A 25,674-nucleotide genomic window follows, 5' to 3' on the forward strand; every position below is an offset into this window, starting at 1 on the left:
CCACGTTTGGCCCACACACAAAAGAAACTTACTGGATGTTTGGTTCAAGGTAAATTAGAGCTTTCCTTTCACCTAATGGGAAACCAGGGCCCGAGCTGCAGAGCTTCTGTATTTACCCTGGGGGCACAAATACGTTCATCTTCAAAGCATCACTTCCTTGCAGCGTTCCGCAGTCCACCGCAGCTGGTATTGCTGATGTTCACAGGTTTCATCGCAACATGCTATTTTGCTTGTAATTATCCAAGAAGAGACATCAATGCCAGTGTTTCAGCAGGCTGGGAATGCAGCCCACTGCTGAAGGTCTTTTACAGACCCCCCTGGCAGCCCGCTCCCCCTACCTGGAGGTGTCGCCAGCAAAACCACTAATCCCCATGTTTGATTACTTACTACCTGCACAAGGAATGTTAACCCAGGCAGAACTTGTGTAAGTTGCTTGAACTGCAGACCAGACTTTCAGAAAACTGTATTTAGATATCTATAGTGTTCCTCACATTATGATACCAATATTTACATCTGAACAACTGTATTTCTATTTGGCGAGCTGTGTATCTGAGGGGAAACCATCCTGAATAATTGTGTTGATTAAGGTTAAGAAGTAAAGGCATTCAAATATTTTTTAGTCACTGCAAGATTTCTAATAATATAATTTTTTTCCCCACACTAATTTTATTTCTAGAAATAGATTCATGAAATGCTAATTATACCACTTAATAGCCTCTATTGCAGACTCAAGTGGCACTCAAGAAATTTGGAGATTCTAAAACAACCCATTTGGGATTTGGGAAGAGACAAGGTAATGTCAAGAAGTAACAAAGCCCCCAAATAAGTGATTATTGCTGTATAGTTTCTAGCATAACATTGGACATGATTGCTTATGTGTTAATTTTGGCTTAATTATATGCTAAGTTCTGTGGTATGGAATTGGAGCATCAAATAAGGATAAATAACAAGATCCAGGACTCAAAGACCAGTCTCTCTGTTACTCAGAGGACTTCTATGTAGCAGCTTCAGTTGAATTTTAAATAATTCCCTTGCAAGATTTTTGTTAGTCCCTTACAGCATCAGGTGGTGGGGTACAAAAGGTATATTGACCTGACTACACACGTAGTGAGATACTTCCAAGAAAGTCCTTTTCCATATCCAACCAGTGAAAATGCATTCTATCCATGCACCAACAATCTTTCTACTACTATCAAAAGATACACTTTCAAAGAGCAGTGGGCCATGCTCGATAGGCACCTGGCACCGGCAAAGACACGAAAATTTATATTTGGACAAGTCACTCCCAAGACAGACATATTTGCTCGCTATTTAATTGAATTTCCTTTAAATCTTTGTTGGCAGTTTAATGGGACAAAACAAGGTCAAAAAGACAAAAGGTGGCAAGGTCTAAATGCAAGATGACCCTCTGTTCCAACTCTGCAAAAGACCTAAGAACATTTATGCCTTCAGAATACAATTATATTTGAACAGTGTGTAACAGCAAGGAGAACATTCATCAGAATACTGTATGGTTAAAACTAGCTTAGATGGATTTTAAATTGACCAGCCATTAAAAATTACTGAGACCCACCTGATCAGCCATGAATTCTGAGAGGTTAAGTGTGACAGTCTGGCAGAACTTAAATATTGGGACTCGAATTAATGCACAGCTGAATATGAAGGGCAGAGTGTCAATATAATGTGCTGATGCAACCATACATAGTGATCCGTTTCTTTAATCTTTAGACTTTATATAAAGTTGGTCAAGACCTTGTCTTGCCTAGCGGAGTAGCAGATTCCAGTGCACAAAGTGTAAGGGAGAGAAGCTCCTGTGGCTTGATCCATCAATCCTACTTGAAGGCCTGAGCTTCGACCTTGATGGTTTTTTTCACTTGTTCAAATCTCTCTCAGGATGAACAGCTTACTTTAAGATCCTTGGCCCAAGCTGGGGGGCGCAGGGAGTAGCCTGCTTTCTCCGCAGCCTGCTGTCTCTGAAAGGGATGTTGTAAAATCTGCTGCAGGAGATGAACCTGGAAGCAATTAAAATGGATAAGTGTTTAGACCAAATGTTTTCCTGCAAACAAGAAAAGACTCTGCCACTTCATATTATGCACCCTCCTGGCTCCAGAAACTATTCCATGAGCTGCTTACTATTATTAGTACTACTGTTCATATAGTCACTACTATTTATGTTAAAATTAATACTATTAATAGTTTTGTTAATATTTTTAATTCTAATTGGTATTAGATAGTAAAATGTTGGTCAAAGTGTAAGATAGGTTCAAAGTGTAAATACAACTCTCATTAACAACTATGCCAATTATTAATAAACATGTCAAGAAAGAAATAATTTTACCTCTGAGAAATCATTCAAATTAGCTTTTTGCACTGCTGATTCTGCCATCCAATTCCTAAGTATGTATCTAGGATTAACAGCTGAAACCAAAAGTAAATTGTGTTAAATTTAGTCAGACATACTCAACAAAAGCAAAACACAGTCATTGAAATGTGTCATTGAAATCTTCAAGAAGGTTTAATTTGCAGATCAAGAAAAAAATGCATAAAAAGGGAAAGGAATTAATTGATCTATTTCTTTTTAGGAGGTGCTAAAAGGATTTTTTTAAACTTGCACAACCAGTAATGCCAAAGTGCCAAAAAAAATAAGAGTAGTATAGAACAGCACATTGATACACAAAGGATTTCCTCTTATGAACACGAGCAGACTTTCAAATGTGATTTGTTTACCATGGCCTAGGTTCCTGCTACATTGTTGGAAGGTGTATTTCAATGTTGTCAATACATTCCCGGAGATCATAAAAATTATTATTTAATGTAAAAAGGAATTATTGAGATATTCATTAGAGTATATGTACTTATATATTCCTTCTTCTGTATCAAACGTTTGGCCATAAAAGCCTTTAATGTTGGATTTCAGGCATATTTTTTAGAAACTACTTTTTCAACTTTGTCATTCCTTTTAGTTTCCAGGGGGGTGGGGTGGGTCACAGAATCACAAGGGTTGGAAGGGACCTCGGGAGATCATCTAGTCCAATCCCCCTGCTAAAGCAGGTTCTCCTAGAGCATGTTACACAGGACTTCATCCAGGCGGGCTTTGAATATCTCCAGAGAAGGAGACTCCACAACCCCCCTGGGCAGCCTGTTCCAGTGCTCTGTCCCCACAGTTTTTTCCATAACTGTCTGCTGTATCTTCTTGGAAACACCCATGACAGCTGCACTGCTTTTCTGGCATGCTCCAGGCTGATTGCGTCTCTTAATTAGCAGTAGGGAGATTGCAGGGACATTGAAAATTAAGCTGCTGAATTAGTAACCCATGGACTTGAAACCAAAAGTCTGTGATTTATGGACATACACAAACTTCATCTGTTCCTTCCCTTTCCATTGATGTCCCAGTAGGTTTTATATGAACATAAGTTCAAACCAAATATTTTCTATAATGTATTTCTTTTAAAAAAATCCATATAGCTTTATAAAATATTCTTATGAATATTCTTACAGCATATTGGAAAGAGGGTATTAGAGAAAACAGAGTATTCATCAAAATCACCATCCCAAATTTCCCTCTACTCAGTTCCCCTAATCAGTCAGTTAGCAATCAGTTATTAATCAATGTTATTTTATTTACAACGAATAAATTATATTAGGAGGGGGATGATCAGAAACAGTATTTTGGATAAAAGGATTAAACTTAATCTATTTCCATTTCCCAGTTCATTCTGTTCTTGCATCTGCTTCTTTGGCTTGCAAACATAACTTGTTTATCCTAGCTGACGCCCAAGACAATTGATGCCTTTGAGAAAAGCTATGACTGGCTCCTTCTAAGGTTCTGTGGCCAGACAATCGCAGGACTTTATTCGTATTTCATACAGAATTAGCGCCTAGCGCAGTGAACAGAGTTCTCTGTAGTAAGCACTGCTTCTACAAAGCACCATTTAACCAGCTAACAAGCTAGAATTTACTGAAGCTATGTAATCAGTGAAACAGCACTTGCATGATTATTTTACGTATCACGATACATCAACTGAAAGACAGCCATTTTAAGCCACAAGATTTGACATACAGCAGCATTACACAGAGGGTCCTTATGGTTTTTTTGAAAAGTAAAGGACAAAAATAATCACTCTCTGCTCCAAGTGCTCAACTCTGAGCACTCACGTTCCTGCCAGAGGAGAGGTGAAGCCCTCTAACAAAACCAGAACACGGGCTGAAATCAGAAGCATCTCAGGTGGCACTGCCACTCCCTCCCTTACGAAATCTGCCCAGGTAGTAGAACAACAGAACAACATTCTGCTGACTTCCATGAGAAGGAAGACTGAGGTGCAACCCACCCAGCAACAGACATTCTTCTTTTTCACATTACCGCTGTTCTGGAGGTACTTACATACATTAAACAAAAGCCAAGAAATACCACTAACTGTTTGGAACCCTGATAAACCTCTACATAGTCATAAAACAACACCCTGCCCTAACTGCTAGAAAAATAGTGGTTTCCCACTTGGCAAAATAATTTGCTCTGGCCAAGTGTTTAATTTAATCCAATAAATGGGTTTTCAATCATAAAGTGTGATAACAAGATAAAAAGAATATTTAAAAGGTGGAGAAGTTAACATATGACTCATACAAAAAATGATAATTCACATTAAAACCATGACTCATATTAGCAGGAGAATATTTGTCCCAGAAATATATTCTTAACAATTGCAAATTGACAAGTTTCAGAGTGGCATTAAAAATATCTGTAATTAACACAAATGACAAGATAATTATGAAAGAGTAAGACAAGCCAGATAAGAAAAGGACAAAGCAGAAATTTTGTGCCCTTATGAGCATTTTACGATCTGGTCTACAATTTTTTTTTTTTTTTTTACATGTTTCATTTGTAGAGAAATACAATTATAGACCTGTATTGGGATTTGAATTATCAAAACTTTTGGACCAACTCCTAAAGGAACTAAGTTTAGGCAGTGCAAGATAAAGTGCTACCAAGAACTAAAAGCTAAATGAAGAGAGAAAAAAATAGTAAGTTATCAACTTCAAATGCTTCAAGGTAATGTACTTTGAGAAGTGAGATCTTTTACTACACTTACTAATGAGGAGGGAAAGGTAATGCATAATGAAGTGTTAATGGCAATATATTCAAGGTCAGTCAATACTAAAGACAGCCATACAAAATTTAGTGGGACTTACCAACCCATATAAAAACCTAGAGAGCCACGACAGTTTTATCTTTAGCATGAAATGCTGGGTAAAAATGCACAGCTGACTGAGTTTAGCCAGATTTCTGCTGCAAGTTGTACTCACAAGGGACAGCTGTTACAAGCAAATGCTTAAAAAAAACCCAAAACCCACCCAATTTTAAAGAGACCATAAGGGGCATCTAAGAGATCTATTTAAATGTAGAGATGTAAAAGAGAACAACAAAAAAAAAACCACTGCAAGAAACTTCAGTCACACTGTAATATGGAGCAGCTAGCAAAAATGTAACAAGATTTGTTGATTTTAAAAGGAAAATTAAATTTTAAATAAAACAATAACAAATTAACATCAGTAACCTGTTACAAATTACTGCAGCCCTGCTGCATGAATGTAGTGACAACTGATTATACAGAAGAAAACTTCACTAACTTAATCATGAATCTTTTCATATCAAATTTTGGACTGCTCCCAAAGCTGAGACCACTAGCACAAGTGTGATCCTGGAGGCAAAACCTTTTCCTTGTTTTGTCTGTCCTGTACTACAAGATCCTCCGAGGTTTCTGTGGAAAAACATGATGCTGGTTTGCAGAAGATCATCCTCAAACTAGGATCCCTTTTTGATTTGGAATAAAAACTCAGAATGTCATGGTTTTCTATAAAAGCAGGTTCAAAATACACAGAAAAATAAGTGTGTTTAGACAGTTTTCAGCATTAAATTTAAGCTGAGGAAAACGGGGAGCTCGAAACCTCAAAATAGTAGTTGAGCTAAGAGCCTCAGAGTCCCAGAGCTGAAATTTTTTAACCCTGCTAAAATACAAATAATAAACCAAACCTTTCTTCTTGGTAACTGTTTTCATATCAGCTTTCTAAAAATAATGTAAAATTTTAAGAAGTGTTCTTAAAAATGGATAGAACCTTGGTTAGAAAATGCGGATGAAAACTTGAAGGTCCGTGGGATGAGCAATTGTGCCCTATGTTTTACTGTCTTATTACTGAAAGTCGATGCTATCTCCTGCCATTTTCCTAATAAATCAGTTAAAGCTTTTGAAGAAAGAGGCCAATCAATATCTAACAAAAGAGTACAGACATTTCCATTAGAAATGAGAATAAAACACCCTGCAAAGCAGCATAACATAGAAGCTTATAATATCTCTTGTGCTGAATTTGATCAGATCCTGCATTTCCTTCATACCCTTTTGGCCAGAGATTTTCAGTTGCTCATTATCTTTTATAGGCAAATTTCACAAATTTACCACAGCTTACAGCAGATCCAAAAAAATCTCTCCCTGAATAATTCTTAGAATTTCATATCCACTGTTTCTGCTGTGATAGACAGCTGACTGCAGTACCTCTACCATTCTGTATTTAGAATAACTTGGAGAATCAAAGTACATTCCTTTGGCTTCCATGACTAGATAGTCCTTTCACAAGTAAGGAGTTTTTTTCTCCAGGTGCAGAAAAAAAAAGTGGGTGCCTATCAGAAACCTGAATTCTTTATAGCATGTATAAAGGATTTGGACATATCTGAACACTCAGACAAATCCTAATCCATTGAGACAGTACAGGATGCCTACCAGAATCTTTCCTGATGGTATCAAAAGGTTCATCATTGGAGAACAATGTTCTTCTGAGCAATGCAAACTGACACATTCACAGACTGCTAAAGGAAGGAAGTACAGATCAAGGGAAAGATGTTGCTTGCACTCAGGAAAAGCAGACACAGCAGAAAAGGAAGGGCATTTCTCACAAGAAAATCAAATCCTAGGGGCCCTTCCAGGAAGCACCCTACTTTGCAATGAAGAATTACAACTTGGGGAGCAGCCAGAGCACATCCACCATTTCAAGACACTACAGTGAAGTCCCACTTGAGACATGACAAGATGCAGACAACCATGTTCCCACAGGCCAATAATTCTTCAGTTCTTAAAGGGAATCAAAAGGGGAAAAAAAGCCTGAATCAAGTCCACGAGCACCAAAGTATGGAACAAGCTGGAGGCCTGGCATCTCCTGAACCCCCAAATTGTAAAGAAGGGGGTAAAAAAAAATTAAAGAGAAAAAAAGAAATATAAAAAGGGAAATAAAAATAAGGGAAAGAAAAATAAGCAAGTAGGTAAGTGAGGATTGATAGGACCATAGCTAGACAGCTGAGTTGGATCGCTTCAGTGTCTATATTGACATATGGTGTGACACAGGTCAGAGCAGCCTTTGTGGATACAACAGGAAAAGCCTTCTTCATGAAGTCTTCATCACTTGTGATTTCAAAATATGAACAGGCATGTGCTCTGTCATTCCAAACCAGCAGAATCTAGAGAAGAGCAACTTGGACTAATAGTTGCAGTGCATTTCCATGATCTCACACTCTTATGCCTCAGTCAACGGGTATGACTACAACTACATGGAAGTGTTGGAGCGGGTCCAGAGGAGGGCCACAAAAATGATCCGAGGGCTGGAGCACCTCTCCTATGAGGACAGACTGAGAGAGTTGGAGTTGTTCAGCCTGGAGAAAAGAAAGCTGCGGGGAGACCTGATTACGGCCTTTCAATACCTAAAGGGGGCCTATAGGAAAGATGGGGAAAATCTTTTTAGTAGGGCCAGCTGTGACAGGACAAGGGGTAATGGTTTTAAACTAAACCAGGGTAGGTTTAGACTAGGTATAAGGAAGAAATTCTTTACAATGAGGGTGGTGAAACACTGGAACAGGTTGCCCAGAGAGGTAGTGGAGGCCCCATCCCTGGAAGCGTTCAAGGCCAGGTTGGACGGGGCTCTGAGCAACCTGATCTAGTTAGCGGTGTCCCTGCTCCTGCAGGGGGGCTGGACTAGATGACCTCTAGGGGTCCCTTCCAACCCAAAACATTCTATGATTCTATGATTATATTCACAACAGAAGGGGTTTGGGCCAGACCAAATTCTTCACAAACGCAGACAATTAAATTAAGATTATTTTTTTTTCTTTTTAAAGGAGGGGAAAAGGAGGATCCCTAAGGAGGAGGTGAGCCTCATTGTAGCCAAGGATCATTTAGCTTATGTAAGAACTACGTATATATTCACAGGTCTAGCCATACACACGTGGCTAGATTCAAATCACAAGAGTGGGTGAAAACAGAGATAGCCACAATGAATGTATAGTATTACCAGACTTGCAGCAGTGTAATGAGAGTTTCTCCTCTTCAGAAAACCATTACATTTTAGTTCTCCTCAAAAGGAAAAGTAGCTAACAGTAAAGGAACCTGTGTAAATAGAGAGTTGACATCTCCAAGATTCCTTTGCATTGTTTTACTTACTTGTCATTCTTGTTCTTCTCTTGGTGTCTGAATCACCCTTGTTACTAGACGTGAAAAACAAACCAAAAGAAGAAAATAAGAAAGTGCTTTAGCTAATGAGGGTTATGCTTAGTTATTTTTAGAAATATTTTATTTGACTTTCATTAAAATCATTAAGTGTTCTGCTTCTGTGTTGAGTGGAAGCAGGTGTGAATCTCTAAGAATGATTAGACTTGGAAAAAACTGCGCACTTTCTTGTAGGTTTTGTATCTTGTATTGGTATTTTCCCTAAGAATTATATTTACTGGCTAAAATTTCCAAGTACCTGATAGGTACTTCTTTTCACTACTAGCAGCCATGCATACCATATATGACTAAGAAAACCATGTTACATTCTTTACTGATTTAAGACAAAAGAAATGGTAGGAAATTCTAACAAGCATGTCCCTGTCTGTGCAATACCAGCAGTTTCCAAACACAGTCTGTGTATTCACAACTGTTCAACTTCACCCCCCATCATCCTGAAGCCACACTATTACATAGTAAAAAATGTATGTATTACCAGTAATGAAACACTATTCATTCCTATGTATTTGCAAAGCCTGCTTGTGATTCTTGGACTGGATCTGTAGGACTGGTATTTTAAGAAAAATGATTTAACAAAAGAAACCTGATCGGTTCCTCAGTAAAGGGCAAAAAACACAGACCACTCCTCCCATATAATTTTTATGTACCTGTGTGTCAAAACAGAACTACAATAGTCATTATTATGGAATCTAGCACAATCTAGAACCATAAAGACAAAAAAAGGTATATGAAACCATGTTTGGGCCAGTTTACCAGACCCACTAAAGATTATGGAAAAACATCGCAGATTAAAGTTGCCTGCTTCTGGCAAATACACATCTGGTGTTATTTTTACACTTGAAACTGCATCAGACTTACCGATTTAATCTCAAGAGGTACATAGTAACCCATTCTGAAAATAACTCGTGTTTACCTAGATCCTGGAGAGCCCAGAACTCCTGAACAGAAAGAAACAGTTAATGGCAGGTAGTCAGAATTTTGTTCCTGTTAAGCAAAAACCAAAGACAAACAGAAATAAGTCAGAAGTTGGGGAAAGGTAATGAAGTTTCCCAGGCAAAGTGAACAATATTCCTCAAGTGGAAAAGGCACTGTATTAAAGAAAAAAGGAAAAAATCATTTTGGTTCTTGCAAAAAGGCTTCCTATTTTTCTTTCAAGATCAGGTACTTACAAGCTTTCTTTTCAGAATTTCCCCTCTGCATTTTTATCCAATTATAATTTGCCTAGCATCTCACTCCAGTTCAAACATTTCTGCTGTATTTCCACTTCTAAAGATTGCACTATATCCAGGTAAGAAGTTTATCTCTTTTATTTTAATACTCTCATCTCTTTTATGGTTATATTTGGTCCTGAAAAATAAGTTTAGGCTGAGTTAGCAGCAACAGGATGGGACAGCAGGCTGAGCAGGACACAATAGCAAAATGTATTCTTATGCTTGAAGCTACATTTAGAACTAGTTTTGTGCCCACGAAAAGGGCAGAGGTCACTATGGGCTGAAATTCTAGCAAGAATTTATGGCGAGATGGGATCTCACTTATTGTTAGATATCGAGACAAACTGGTGGGCCTGAGAGCAGGGGTTTAGGCCACCTGGTAAACCGAAGTTAGGAATAGTTTGACTGATCCGAGGTTGAAATTTTCCTTAAGAGCCCTGTCCAACTTCACTTGTGTCTTACAAAATACTATCAGAAGGTATTCTTAGGCAAAACAAAAAAAAAAAGCGAAGGGGAGGGGAGGGGAAGGAAAGTTCTTCCTAGCAGACCCATCTTAAATGTGAAGAAAATCATATTCCCACCTCTGTATGAATATTTATGGCTACTCATATTGGACCTGTACCAGAGGCTGAAAATCTGACTTCAACACTCTTCATTAACATATCTTTCATTAGCACTCTTCATTTATGTATCCTTCATATCAGACACAGGCTTAACATGGGGTAGTAGCATGACACAGATACATTAGTCTCCCTGTCCCTTACTAATGCTACAGTGACACATTTCCCAGACAATCATGGCTTGAGACATTCTCTATTATACCAGGGTTATGTCCAACTTGATTTACTCATTTTATATTAAGTATTCCTAAAACTGGGTGCTTGTATTAATACCTCAGGAATATGGAGCTCCTTTAACTGGTCTTCAGTAATTTCACTGAGCTCTCGAAATGTCATTGTAAAATCAGCCTTTGTATCTTCCATAAGCTAGTGAAATAAAGATACTTTTATCAGTGTTTTTAAAGTATGGGGTATCATTTCAGATGTTTGTCAATGAAATTAGCAAAGCATACTCACTTTTAGGAGGAAAGCAATCAAATAGTTATCATCTTCGTTCTCCCCAAGAAGACCCAATTTTGTTTTGAAGAGTTCTGTGAAACTGAAAATAGTAACAAAGTAAGGAAATTGTCACATAATATAATTTATAGTATTGTGGCTAGAAGGTTTGAGTTCTGGAACTGCATACCGTCTGTAATAGTGCTCACCAAACCCTTCCAAAATCTGGGAAGCTCTGCAAGAACAAAAGAAATGTCAAATTCTATGGAACTAAAATACTACTGTGGGTACAATCCTACTGTACTCTAAACAATTAAAAGTTCTGTCTGATATCTCACAAACATTGATATTCTGAATCAATTGAGATCTGTAGCAGGAAAAAGACTGAGCAGAAACATTTTAACAGGCTTCAAATACTTAAATAGTGGCTGCAAAGAAGAAAAATACAATGTTCTTTTTTTTCATAGTGAGTAAGAAGTCATGACTTAAACCACACAAAAGACTCATATTAGGAATCTTTACAATAGGATATTAAAACACTACCTCATTCCTTCAAGGAGGACGTATGGTCTTCATAAGGAAGCATCTTAAAGAACAAGCTAGACAGACTTAGAACAGAAAACTAGAGGCAAAGGTCCTTGCTGAAAGGAGAATGGACCACACAACATCTAGAACTGCCTTCCAATCATATTTTGCTATTATTTATGACCAATGAAAACCTTCCTCCCCTCCCTCCAACCTTATTCTGGCCAATAATTAATTCAAAATCAATTTCCACTTAGAAAAAAAAAGATTTTACAAGCTAATCCCTTTCTTTCCTATGCATATGGTGATTAGAGGGTCTCCCATCTCACTAGTTCTTTTAAGCGTTAAGATATTTTAAGGATTACTTACAGCTGCTTTTGCCTGGGATCCAATAAAGGTTTTAGAGCTTGTAACAGCTTGCTCAGATTAAACAGCCCAGCATTTGCCTGGTTTACTATTCTATACCTCCTTTCATCATCAGATGTGTTTGGAACAAAATCTGTTTCAAACAAAACATTATTTTTCCACAACAGAGTAATTACAATAAACAATCAATGTTAAATATTGAAGTGCATTCATTTTTATATTTACACAGCAAATTAATAAAAGCCCTAAAGTTACTAAATATTTAAAATCAGATCACAAGGATACTTATTCACAGTGAATTAACTCAAGATCTATTATTTGCAAATCTAAGGAATACATCCTTCACAGACAAGTTCCCACATGTCACGAGTGACATTTTCCTACCTGAAGACAAAAAATTAATTCAGATGTTCAAACAGAAAAAGACCACTTTTACACTAAAACCAATGTCTTATTCAATGTTTTTACTACACATAGCACTACTACTTAGCACACAGACTAAGCAAACAACTGTATAACCAGATTCAGGATTTATAAGTATTTTTGGAAAAGTGACATGTATAAACATGTATTTAAATAAACAGGCTGCCTAAGCAAGATTCGTTTCAATTGTACAAGCAAGCTTTCTGTATTCACATAAAAATTAGGGCTAACGTGTTCCAATATGCAAATCCATTATTTGGGAGATAATAAATATCTGCTATGTAAGTTACAGCAGTCCAGAAGTAAAATGTATGCATTACTACAGCACCAGTCTCTGAATGGATGCAATGTGAACCCCTTGCTCAGATCAAATGCAGACAAACTGATCAATGCACACAGCATTGCCCGAGTCCTCAAAGGACATTAATAAAAAATGGAGCATTAAGGAGGAGACCTGTGACACATCTGTCAGATCTGGTGATGGGTTCAAATATGAATTTTAACTCTAAAGCATTCCATCTGCTTCTAGGGTGTACTGGCTCTGGCTGGGACGGAGTTAATTTTCTTCAGAGCAGCCTGTACGGTGCTGTGTTTTAGACTTGTGACTAAAACAGCATTGATAACACACCAATGTTTTAGCTATTGCTGAGCAGTGCTCGCACAGCATCAAGGCCTTCTCTGTTCTCACTCTGCAACCCCAGCAAGTTAGGCTAGGGGTGGGCAAGGGGCTGGGAGGGGACACAGCTGCGACAGCTGACCCCTACTGACCAAAGGGATATTCCATACATATAACAGCATGCTCTAGGCGTAGTTTTTCCAAGGCAGATGTTGCTTAAGGACTGACTGGGCATCAGGCTGGTGGTAGGAGGTGGCAAGTGATTGCCTTTGCATCACTTGGTTGGCCCTGCCCCTTTTTTTTTCCCTTCACTTATTCAACTGTCTTTATCTTGACCCATGAGCTTTTTTTCATCTTTGCTCTTCCAATTCTCTCCCCCAACCCGCAGCAGCTGGGAGTGAATGAGTGGCTGGTGGGTCCTTAATTGCCAGCTGGGTTCAACCCACCGTATAGAGAAAGACCTAAAACCAGAAAAGCCCTGGTTTTTCAATATAACACAAAAAATATGACTTTTTTTCTCATGAGATTTCTTTAATTTGAAGCTGTAGTCTCATGAAAACAGACAGCAAGTTAACCACTGCTGGTTCTGAAGCCTACTCACGTGCAACTCCTAAACAATAATCTAATAATATGCATTTACGTACATAATAGACCTCTATCAATCCCAGACTGACTCAGTTCATACTTTCAAAGAAAGGTTGCCATGACTGGGTAGGTTTGATTTGTTTTCTTCCAACATATAATTAGCTGCTGTGACTATAAAGCATGCAAAGTTACTGTATCCACTTTTGCTTTTGGCTGCTTACAGCAATATGCCATTTTTAGTTTTCTAGGTTTCTGTTGTAGCATCTATTCAACTGATGAAGTCCAACTGGAAACGTTCTCATGAAAATGGGTTTAACAGTAATATTTATTTAACAAGATGTTTAGCACTTGAAATGCAGCTTGTATAGTGTATCATAAAACTGGCCTCTGTTACAATTTTTTCCCTAAAACTCTTCAAACAATACACATGCTTGGGATTTTTTCGCTAATAATGTCAGGAGTTTTCATGCACATAGTAAACTACAAAAATTAATATAAAGAATTTATTTTAAGTAAAAAAAAAAATTTAAAAACAGGTGCTACACTCACTTGGGTCATAGGAGTCCATAAATCCAAATGGACCATAATCTATTGTTATGGATAATAAACTGAAGTTATCTGTATTGCACACACCTACAATTAAATAAGGAGGAAAAAAAAAAGTTAAAATTCCACCTGCACCCTGTAGTCTTTAGAAAATTTGCTGTGAAATAGATCCACTGACTCTAGAGATAACTTTGGAGCAGTTACCTTTCAGAAGTCAGACTCAGGAAAATAAACTTGTCTCTCTTACTCTTGACCTGGCATGCATTTTTACATCTGAAAATTAGAAACTGTTCGCTACGTTATCTTGCATCTGGTTTCCATACCTAGGTGGCACTGTTTCCTTTTCCTTTCAGTGCTATGCAGTATTGAAACGGCATCTTGCAAATTGGTCATTAGCTACTTCCTTGCAAGTTGACCGGGTGCTGGATTAGCAAGACAATGCTATTTTATTTTTCATAATATAAATCTGAAACAAGGGTGGGCAGCACTGTATCCTATACACTATACAAGGCCAGGTTTTTATGTAGATGCAACAGATTCAGAGCAATTAAACTTATATATGACATCAATACATGGTCTTTGTACATCAGACTGTTACAACAATTCTGAGAATTCTTACTCCCATATTCTTGCTCCCGTATTCTTGCTTTTGTCAGGTACAGTCATGCTTTGAAAGATCAGAAAGTGCTCCTAACTCTGTTATGAAAAAACTTGTATATTAATGCATAACAGATACTGCTGTAGGTGAAGACATCAGAACTGAAGAATGAAGTCACAAATAAGAGCCATCTTTAAGTATATAACTAGAAAGAGTCACTCCTGTAAAGCCAATGCCATCTACTGCAGCTTACCATGTGCAAACCCCACAGACATCCACAATGCAATCAGATTTGCAGTCTCTGATACGACTGTAGAGAAAAATTCCTAAAATCAAATACATCTTTTAACTTCAAGTCCTTTGAATCAAAAATATGGAGCACCATAAAGAACACAAACATTTGATTCACTTTAGAAATATATCATACATTATATTTTTAAATGTGTATCTCTGCCTGTCGGGACTTTTCATTCATATTCTAAATGATGTGACTGCATAATAACCTTATCCAGCAAAGACTATGGTTAAATAAGTACATACAGATGCCCTAAAAGAAATTTAAAAGTCAAAAAAAGAAACACAGACATTATATATACTAGTATATATATCAGTATGTACTATATATGCTACATTTATACTAGAAGAAGCATAATTCATCACTTCATGACCACTGCTCACCTAAAATCTGAGCAGTAAGAGAACGAAAAATAACAGAAAATGAAAGCTTCCCAATAAACATTTCCATAATGAAAAGTGGTGAAGAATGTTCATATATGACTTTGAGAAAAAAAACTTTAAGCAGCAGGTTTTTACTGAAGAGAATTAACAAACTTTCACTGACAAAACCTGGAAGCCTACTTCAAATTTTAAAATCTTTTAAGACTTAAAAGTTTGAAAAGCTTTGTATAAATTTTGTTCACATGCTTGTGGAAAATAAAAATAACTTTTAAAAAAGACTTACCAGATATCTATTTGAATCATTCATGGCTATTGATGGAAAATGTTCCTGGATGATAAAGTCTAGCAACCTTCTGTAATAGGAGAGGCAGAATTCTTTAAACAAAATTGGTACTTTTAGAACTGATCATTCAAAATTCTTGTTTTCAAACAGCTAAATGCTGACCCACAGCTTGCTGCAAACAGTTACGAGAAAACTCAATCTATTTATTCTAATGAGTCTTGGATTAAGCCCTTCCAAATGCTTAGAGATAAAACCTAAGGTTCCAGTCATAAATATGACTAGAGACTGCCACATAGAGTTAAAACTATTCCCACGTGTTAAACTTCCAAAACACACCAGAATCTGGTTTTGCATGCAGTGTATGTGTGTGTATATATATATATATATATGCAATATAATTTTTTTAGGAAAAAAAAAAGTTTGCATATCCAAAAAAAAAAAAAGTATGTGATTACAAGGAATAATTCTACATCAGGATTCTCACAAAGAAAATTTTATTGCTGAATTCTTATGAAGTAGGGGTACTTGCCATAGTAACTGGCCATTCCCAAAACAGTGCTGCACAGTCCTACAAGACAGGCTCAGGAAATTGGGATACATGCATTAAAAACCGCAATGCCTGTCAGATGCATATCTTTGCAGATCTAAAGCTTTCAAGTAGAGCAGCTGGCATTGAGTACATTTAGAAGCTCCCTGTAGGACACTCTTGTGGTCAGAACCAGCCAGGGCCACTGGCACAGGAAGCTGTAAGCACCTTCTACGGGTGTGGCAGGCAACCTGGGCAAGGGTTGGACCTGGGCAAGGGTTGGACCTGGGCAAGGGTTGGACCTGGGCAAGGGTTGTGCAGCTGTGCACACAAGTATCTAGATTTTACCTTTTAGTCAGGTTGTTGGAACAAATCACTGAACCCTCCTCAAACTGTGATGATTTTACCAGAGTACCTAAGCAACCTGACCTTTAGTAGGGTGTCCAGCCTATTGCCTCTGAGTTTTAGCTGGTTGCTCCAGACATCCTCTTTCAGGAAGACCTTCTCTGAGGGGGAGCACAGACAGTCACACTGGCCTTGGCCTGCTCTTGGCCACTCTTTTGGAAGCCCCTTCCAAAACAGGCAGGAAGGAGTAATCTATTTTGCATGAGTACAAGTGATCTTTACATGCTTCTAAATCCAATGGGTCACAAATACTTTAACCAAAAAAACCCAAACCAAAACTTAACATCAGTTCCGTAATTCATTCTTTCATCAGTTTTACAACTAAAATCTGCTGTGAGATTTCAAAAAAAAAGGAAAGAAAGACAGCGTAGAGTGATGTGGGAAGTTAAGTTGGATTATCAGTTGCTACAATGTACAAATGCTGCTCTGAGCTCTTGCTCATGAAGCACCCCAGAACAATTTCTATTGCTCCTGAGGAGAAACGACCAACTTTTAAATATTTACATTGGACCTAAAAATTTGTCATGCTGATTGCTTGACACACAAATTATTATTGCTAAGAGGCTTAAAACCGTGCAATAATTCTTTACCTAGTATACTTCTCTGGTTCTGCGTGTTTCTGGAGAGCATACTTTATACAACATACTTATGATAGTGATTTATATCCTATTTCTGTTAATTTAGCTTCATAGACAACTATGAGAAATGTAGGAGCTTATATTTTAAATTTACACATCTTTCCAAAACAAACAACTCCTCCCTAGTGCTTAGTTACCAGAACTATTTCAGCTATAAAACCTTTCTCATTTTGTAAGATCCAAGCTTTCAAAACATCTAGGGGGTTTCACCTTTAAGAGGTAAGATTTTTGTATGCTTGTCTAAAAATAGCAGGTTATCTTTCTAAATCATGCAATCTTCCTTTCTAAATAATTTATGTCTAAATTCCAACCGTATATATGCATTCTAATATATATTTGATTGTTAAGAAACTAATAGTTATTATGAAGATTAAATTCAAACCTTTGTAAGTCCAGTTCCCCAGAATGAGCTAAGATTTCTAAGGATCCTATACGAAACCATGATTTGGCAAGACGTAGCACTACTGCACCTTAAAGATAGACATGTGTTTAAATGTAAACAGAGTATCAGCAAAATAAAATTGTTCCACAGTAACAGCTGTCATGAGTCATTTCTATAGATGCAGAACTTATATATGCATAGTTAAACTGGTATTTTTGTAAGTACTCTCAACGCATAACAGATGAATATGTATAATATCAGTTTATTACACATGCATTTTAATGATAAAGCTTAATTTGCTATACCAGCAAACACAGGTAAAATTCCAGTACTGCATTAATACCAGAATTACTCCAGAGATGCTAGCAACAAAGAAAGAACCAATATAAATAGATTTTCCCCCATGCTGTGCCATCCCACTCCTTTTCAGAGCAGGTGTAGATGATGTAGCAACGGCACAGCCACAGTAGCATTCCCACTGTCCTAGTATTGCTATCGGAACAATGGAAAATTTCCCTAGTTTTCAGTATATTTTTCGTAATGGCAAGTGAAAATGAAAATTATACCCCTACAACATATATGCCACAATCATAGCAGACCTGTTCATAGGGCTTCATTTCTTTAACTAAGATACGTTTCAGACTGATTTTCTCAGGAGAGGTTTTATATCTTAATAAATGAAATGAAGCCTATTTAGTATTTTTTATTACACATATATCACATATTAAAATTAATTTTTACAATGGAGAATTAAGTTACAGTGTTGCACATATTATTTTGAAATATGTTCATTACCTCTTTCTTTCTTAATATTTCCGTTGTAAAACTGGTCTCTCCACACATCATCATCACTGACAACTAAGCTGTAGCAAACAAGAAATGATCATTAAAAAGTTGTCTCAGGAAAAATAATTTACAATTAAGATCAAGTAATATTTTATATAACTCTAGGTCTTTCATAAAAAGAAAGATCTTTTTGCTGCCATAGCTTTGTATTTACAAATGACACAGGCAAACAGTAAGCCAAGGCTTACCAAGCTTCATTAGCAAGATGCATTTATTTTGTATTTATACAATGCTGTCCAGTTTCCATTACTTACGCTGTTCTTGGGGAGAGGGTTGCATTCAAAAAAAAGTACTGCATTCATTTGGAACCTCAGTGACTGATTAGTGTGATGATACATTAAATAAGTCACAATTTCCCTGAGGACAACAGTGAAATTAGAAGGACAGGGAAATCAGAAACCAAATTGTTGCATCAGATGGAGGCTGCCCTTTATGTGAGCCAGAACTGTTCACAGATCTGGGACCCTTAGCAATCAGGAACTCTTCAAACAGTATCAACATACAAAATGATGATACATTATAAATATCCCTTTCTTCTTCACTGCTACTTGTACTTGGATTTTTAAAAACAATCTCTTCCTTTCTTTTGCCTTAAAATTCTGCACATCCTATAAATTTTCATGTTTATCCAAATACCAAGATTTCTGAGTGCTTGGAACAACTTTGCTTGCTCTAAAATATTTCACAACTTACATTCATTTTACAAAATAAAACATGTAAAGTCACTGTATTTTCTGTTATATCAGGGAAAAGTAAAACAGAAACAATCCTGACAATCTATGCAAGGGCATCATATTCCCCTAAGGTTAACATGTAGGAAGTTTTCTCTCCAAAGCAACTGGGATTACACTGACAATCCAGCAGAAGTAATGCTTGGTGCTATCTTCTGAAAGAGGTGGTGTCCCCTCAATAGGCACATAAGACTTCTTGTTCAAGAGTCTGGCAGCAGGGAAAATTAGCTCATTTTGTATAATTCTTCTTTATCTTTGCTTGTTGATAATTGGAAAACATTCCTCTATTCAGGAGAGACATGGACCTCTGGGAGCAGATCCAGAGGAGGGCCACAAGAAATGGTCTGAGGGCTGGAACACCTCTCCTATGAGGAAAGGCTGAGTGTGTTGGGGTTGTTCAGCCTGGAGAAGAGAAGGCTCTGGGGAGACCTCATTGCAGCCTTTCAGTACTTAAAGGGGGCTTATAAGAAAGATGAGGACAATCTTTTTAGCAAGGTCTGCTGTGACAAGACAAAGGGTAATGGTTTTAAACTAAAAGAAGGTAGATTTAGACTGGATATAAGGAAGAAATTTTTTATGATGAGGGTAGTGAAACACTGGAACAGGTTGCCCAGAGAGGTGGCAGATGCCCCATCCCTGGAAACATTTGAGGTTAGGTTGGACGGGGCTCTGAGCAACCTGATCTAGTGGAAGATGTCCCTGCTCATTGCAGGGGGTTGGACTAGATGCCCTCTAAAGGCCCCTTCCAATCCAAACTGTTCTACGATTCTATGATTCAGAATAGTTGGGTGGCATGCTATTTGAAATTTAATGCAGCTACTTATACTTGCTATCTATTAGGTAGTTGAAGACTGCACAGAAGACAGAACTAAACTTTCCTTGGAGGTACACAGAAAAGGACAAGAAACAAACCTAATATTCCATTCATAAATGTGACTGAAGACAGCCACAGAGTTAAAACAACTCCCAGGTATTATATTTTGGGAGTACACTAGATTCTGGTTTTACATATTTTAGCATCAACATTTTAGAAAGAATTTAGTTGGACCAAAAATGTGGGGTATGCATATAAACGTAAATATGTACAAAAAAATCATGAAAAAGGAATGATTTGTCTGAATTCTTACATAGTGCAGTTGCTTGCAACAGTAACCATGGCTTTGAAACTAAATTATTACTACAGTTAGTATTTCTGAAGGTATCTAGCAGCTATCTAAACTGAATGTTCTCGGTTAACTGCAAAGAACAGGCAGTGAATTGTTCCAGAAGGAGGGAAAAAGTATCCAGAAATCAAGCCGCTCCTGTTACTGGAGCTGTACTGATACAAGCAACATTAGGAAATTTTTTCAAAAAAAGACTCAATGGAATCATATATGATTGGTATGTCTGTAGGCATAAGTACAAAAAGTGCTGACATAAATGAGATGGAAGAATAAAATCTTAATCCTTCAAGAAAAACAAATTTTTAAAAGCAGGGAATAAACCCCAGACACTGGCAAAATATTGTGTGTATTGGAACATGGGAGACAGGAGTCAGAACAATAACCCTACTAAGTTTTACCTTTTTGAACAGACCTCTGTCAGAAGGGTTGTTTCTTTCTGACTATGTAACTCTTAGCAGGCTCTCTGTAAAATTCCTGCAGAACACCAGCACTTCTCTTATTACTGACACAAAAACCCACGGGGGCATCAATCAACATTTGGTTAGTTACTAATACAAGTTAATGGACATGCAATGCTTACGAGCTGCCCAGAGAGCTGAGTAGTCACTTAGAGATACCTACATTCCCATTATAAAAATAGTTTTCAAATGGTCCCTGTATTTGGTAAGTACCATTACTGGAGAGAAGGCAGCAGGAGCCCAGACGTACACTCAACCCCAGGAAACCGAGCACTGAAATTGCTCTTACACCAGAGAAGCCGGAACAGCACTCACAGAAGGACAGATGGATTGTATCCCTCCCTACCCCTGGCTCTAGCTTAAGGGCTGGACTTTACACTCCCAAGTGCTCTGCTTGCTGTCTTGCATGAACATCAAGCCCTATGCAACTAAGGACCATGCTGAAAACTATGCATATGGGCTCACTTTTTTGACCTAATGCATCATACTGCTCACTGGTAATCCCAGTATGTGATTAAAATGGTACCATATGAAGAAGTGTTCTTTATCTTGCAGTACCATCAAAAACTGTAGCACCCCATTGGGAACACAGTACTTAAAATTAATAGAGCAAACCAACCTGCTGGGTGTTCTGGGATAAGCTGCAAGGCTTTTCCCCACACTTCTGCCAAGACTTGACAAGACCTCTGTAAGTGCATCCCACCAGCCTCAGTACAACAGCTCCCCATTGGGAAGAATATGGATATCAGCTGGGGTTTTTCCAAATTAAGTCTTGCAAGCAGTCTGGAGAGCTTGTACAGCAGCTAAGAGATGTAAGCATTTAACCAATTTGCCAGCAAAGAACTAAAGCACAGTGTGTACTCAATAGAATTTGTGCACAGTTAAGGCGTAATTTCATATTGTTTTTGCACTGAACAATTTGTTGAGACGACAGCAACCAACAGCAAAGGGTCTCAAGGTGAAGTCATTGAACAAACCATCAAAAATGTCATTTACAAACACTGCACTTCAACAGAGCAAATGGGTTAGAATTAATGCTAGTGAGATTTGCAGACACTTTGCAAATACAGACACCTAGCCATGTGGCAGCTCAGTACAGGCCTTTTCTGCAGAACATTTGCTTTCTTTAAAGCCTGAAATGCCAGAGTACAGACATGAGACTACTTGGAACACAAAATGAACTTGACATTTTAAACACGATCATATGAAAAAACAGTTTACTTAATTCTAAGAAAATCATCCAAATGAGTGAATGCATTAGTCTCCTTTGGTTCAAACAAAATTAGTTTTAAACTATTTTTTTACAAAATCTCCCTCTCTGCTCAAGGGGTGTTTGCACAAATAAGGAATTGAGAGTAATTACCTACATTCAGTACTACCTCCAATATTTATCTGACTGACAATTTTTCCTACCAATCTTAAAAATTGCAGCTAGGTGACTATGACAATACAGAAATAGCCAGTTTCAACATTTTCCTATTTGGCCTGATTCTAGAAAAAATAATCCAAATGCTTAACTTTAGTGTAATAAAAGACTCACTTATTAACCATATAAAATGTATTAATAGACTCATCAATTATCCACATACCCTAAAGGTATTATTATTATTTACAGGGCAGGAATCTAGTCCTGCTCTTTTTACAAGTCTTTTGGTGAACAAGGGAGAGAACAATTTCATTTTTTTTAAAGAGAAGAAACTCCTGATTGCAGCATCATAAAAGCTGGGGAGGGAAGTTAGTGTCAGATATAATCACTCAATCTAACTTCTATTTTTTACTTTCTTTACAAAATGAACCAGACAGTCTTACAAGTGAACAACAGCTGTTCACCACAAGACACAGACAGTACACAGTATAATATTTAAAGTAGTACTTTAAAACATACCGAAGACAAAAGTGAATGGATTAGTTGCTGGAGCTCATTACTACTGGACAGTTTTGTCCAAAAATCTACAGAACTGGAGGGATCTACTTTGCTCTGATTGCATACATATGAAAAGAAAGATCTATCCTCTTGGAAACTAACTGTCCTGCTTTCTTGATGCTAAGTGACTCAGTCACAAAATTACCTGTAAATTAGGATGCTGTGAAAAAGAAAAGAAAAATACCTAGCAGCTCTGCTTGTAGGAATTCCCAGATAGTGCATGGCCTCACTGCACAAAAATTCTCGCACAGAAGAGCGAAGAACAGCTCTTCCATCACCATTCCTATGGAGAAGAGAGAAATAAGGAATAGGTCATAAAATCAAAGCAAACTGCAAAAAGAAAGCATCCAGTTTTGGTGTACATAGATTACCTGCCACTTACCTGGAGTATGGGGTCCTTCCTGACCCTTTTAACTGTAGTTCCCACCTCTCGCCATGCCTGCAAAAATACCATTAGGATTTCTAACAGTACACCTCGGGCTATGCACGAATCAGCTAAACAGAATACAGAGCTGAATCAGTCACTTAAAAAAATGTCCCACCTGTTTGTATATACTCCGATCAAGTGGGCTCTTCCATCACCCAGCTGACCCGCCCAGCTACCAAACTGACAGAGATGAAAATCAGGTTATCTTCTTCTGTCATTTATAGCAGTTACACTTGAAACCGTACAAATTACATGTGGGTTCGCTGTGATCTACACAATATAATGACACATTTGCTCAGGTAGTCATTAAGATACTGATCCCTAGAGCTGTATTTCCAGACTCACACCAATAATGAACCAGAAAACCGCAGAAAAAGAATAATGCCAGTAATCCCCATTTTTTTTCTCTACCTTCCAGCTATGATGTACAGCTACAGCCCTATCTCTTTTGTATAATGAGCCTTTAAACTGCCATAGCTTGTAATTTTTTTTAATTGGAAATTACAAATCAAATTCTACCATTCTTTTCCATGAATAATCTTACCCATTTCAATGCAATTTAACTCTTAGCAGCCATGGTATTGCAACGAGGCTCTGTCCTTCTTCACTCCTCTGAGCTGATAATACCTATCATGAATCAGAGCCTGTGAGGCTGCGGGGGTGCTAAGCAGACTCCGCAGCTGACAGAAGTCAAAAAAGATAATTTGCTTCTGGCATAAACAGAAGCAGAGAAAGCAGACATGGTACTGTGAAAGAATATTATAGTCCTCTTCCATCTGCAGCCCCTTATGAAGAACAAATCCACAATCAAAATGTTCATTAGTGTTCCTATACTTACAGGTGTCATGTACTCATATATTTACAGGTATCAGCAAGGCATTATTCACATGCAAAGACCTGCATAATCCCACCTGGAAGAACGAGTGCCGCAGTTACCTGGTGACCCCCATACCTATGGGCCAACGGAACAGACCCAAGTATCACTTTCCCACCACTGACAAACTGAAGAAAACCAGAGGTTTCTTTGACAGATATATCAAGATCCAAAATATTTTCAAGAACTTCCTGGAGAAAAAAAATAATACAGATTGTACTTGAATGTGATCAAATTTTCAGTGGTAATCAATATGTTTTCTCCACAGATTTTGTTATTAACAGGCACCTCACAGCATGTTTTAAATGTTCTATTTGTTTAAAGCATATATCCACAAGATGCTTTCACAATAAATAGCATATGAATATTAAAATATATTTTAGTACATGTATTAACAATCTCTAATTAGAGAGGAACAAAAAAATAATGGCCAACCTTTGAAACAGCTACAAGACGAACTCTAGATTTAAAAGGTGTAGGATAGGCAATTGAAAAAATGCAGTTTTTCACATTACGGACATAATTTTCCTGGATCACATCAATTGGAAAAGGATCTGTAAACATGAAACAGACAAGAAATGTTTTTTAAAACACAATTAATCCTATTATTCTTAATAACTTTCCTCTTAAATCCAATCAAAATACTTCAGAAACAATTAAAACCCGACTCTCTACCACAGTGCATATTAAGCCTGCATGAAAAACAAGCCCAGATAAATTCAGGATTTTATTCTGGTTGGGATTTTTTAAAAGGAAGACTGAATTCTGCAGTTAAAGAAACTGGTAGGGCATGCTAGTTATAAGATCTAAAATATAGTTCAGCATGGTTTCAATTACCTGTGACTAGAACAATCTCGGGGCAATTTTATATTGCACTCAACCCTAAAAGATATTGCATGAGACAGAAAGTCCAGCTACCCCCACAGCTGAATGATGCAGTGCAACCGATTAAGTCACTGTGTGCCACTGGCTGTGGTATAAGGTCCATACGCAGTGGTGATCACCGAGTAACCTAAGAAACCAGCTTGAAGTCTTTGATTAATGTAAACAGCGTCAGCAGACATAGTTCTTGCTGTCTAACATATGTCCTCAAAAGATGTGCTTCATTCTTCCTTCAGACCTACTCGGCGCCCTGATCCATGGTTACAGAGGACAAATACTGTTTTAAAACATTGGACTGTGTGTTTTAACATCTTTACGGATTTTTGCTTGCAACAGTCTTACAATCCCATCTTAATGATAAAATCCCAGTACCTCACAGTCACAGTTTTGTAAAAATTGTAAGTTAGCATCTCTGGAGACTTGCCGTTAGCCAGGTTTTTCAATACCCCTAATGACAAATCCTGTTATAGCCAGCTGCCACAAGATTTATCCTGATTATTATTTCTTAATGCTTGCAAGTAATTGTATCACCCGAAGAAATTATTTCTGTAATGTTCTCATAAAAATGATCTTTATTGTAATAGGCAATTCTGTATGCCTAAGAGCTATACTGCTTTGTGTACTTCAAATCAGGTGTCAGCTTATCAATTTTGCATTAACACATAATTGGGACTCGCACGTCTCTCCATTATGATAAATTGCTAATGCAAGAAAAAAAAAAAACCAAAACGCTCCTTATGGCCAATCTGGTTCTAATTTTAAAAGTAGTAAGTATTTGACTGTGCATATAAGGTCCTCAGTTACTGCTTTACTAGCGGCTACAACCCACCGAGCAAAAGCACCAGGGCAGAGCAGGGGTGTACAAAGGCAAAGGCGCCGGGTGTAACCAAGGCGCCGGGTGTGCCAAGCGCGGGGCGTACCGAGGCACCGGGGGCTGTACCTCGGAGGCTGCCGGAGGAGAGGGGCCATGCGCAGAGGTCAGCCGCCCC

At 37.7% G+C, this 25,674-nt stretch overlaps 1 protein-coding gene across 1 annotated transcript; it reads right to left on the reverse strand.

Moving 5' to 3' along the window:
• Window positions 1-985: 985 nt before the first annotated feature.
• Window positions 986-25,674, reverse strand: LOC104122428 (protein adenylyltransferase SelO; the record flags this gene model as incomplete). Its single annotated transcript, XM_035890144.1, has 19 exons — window positions 986-2,012; window positions 2,339-2,418; window positions 8,478-8,521; window positions 9,402-9,481; window positions 10,648-10,740; window positions 10,831-10,912; window positions 11,000-11,044; window positions 11,704-11,833; window positions 13,874-13,957; window positions 14,722-14,794; window positions 15,430-15,499; window positions 17,381-17,468; window positions 18,176-18,243; window positions 22,687-22,785; window positions 22,885-22,941; window positions 23,045-23,109; window positions 23,866-23,994; window positions 24,239-24,357; window positions 25,626-25,674. Coding segments are annotated over 19 exons (1,578 nt in total), but the record flags the coding sequence as incomplete, so codon positions are not given.

This window comes from Egretta garzetta, unplaced genomic scaffold, assembly GCF_000687185.1.
Source record: "Egretta garzetta isolate BGI_Z169 unplaced genomic scaffold, ASM68718v1 scaffold142, whole genome shotgun sequence".
NCBI lineage: Eukaryota > Metazoa > Chordata > Aves > Pelecaniformes > Ardeidae > Egretta > Egretta garzetta.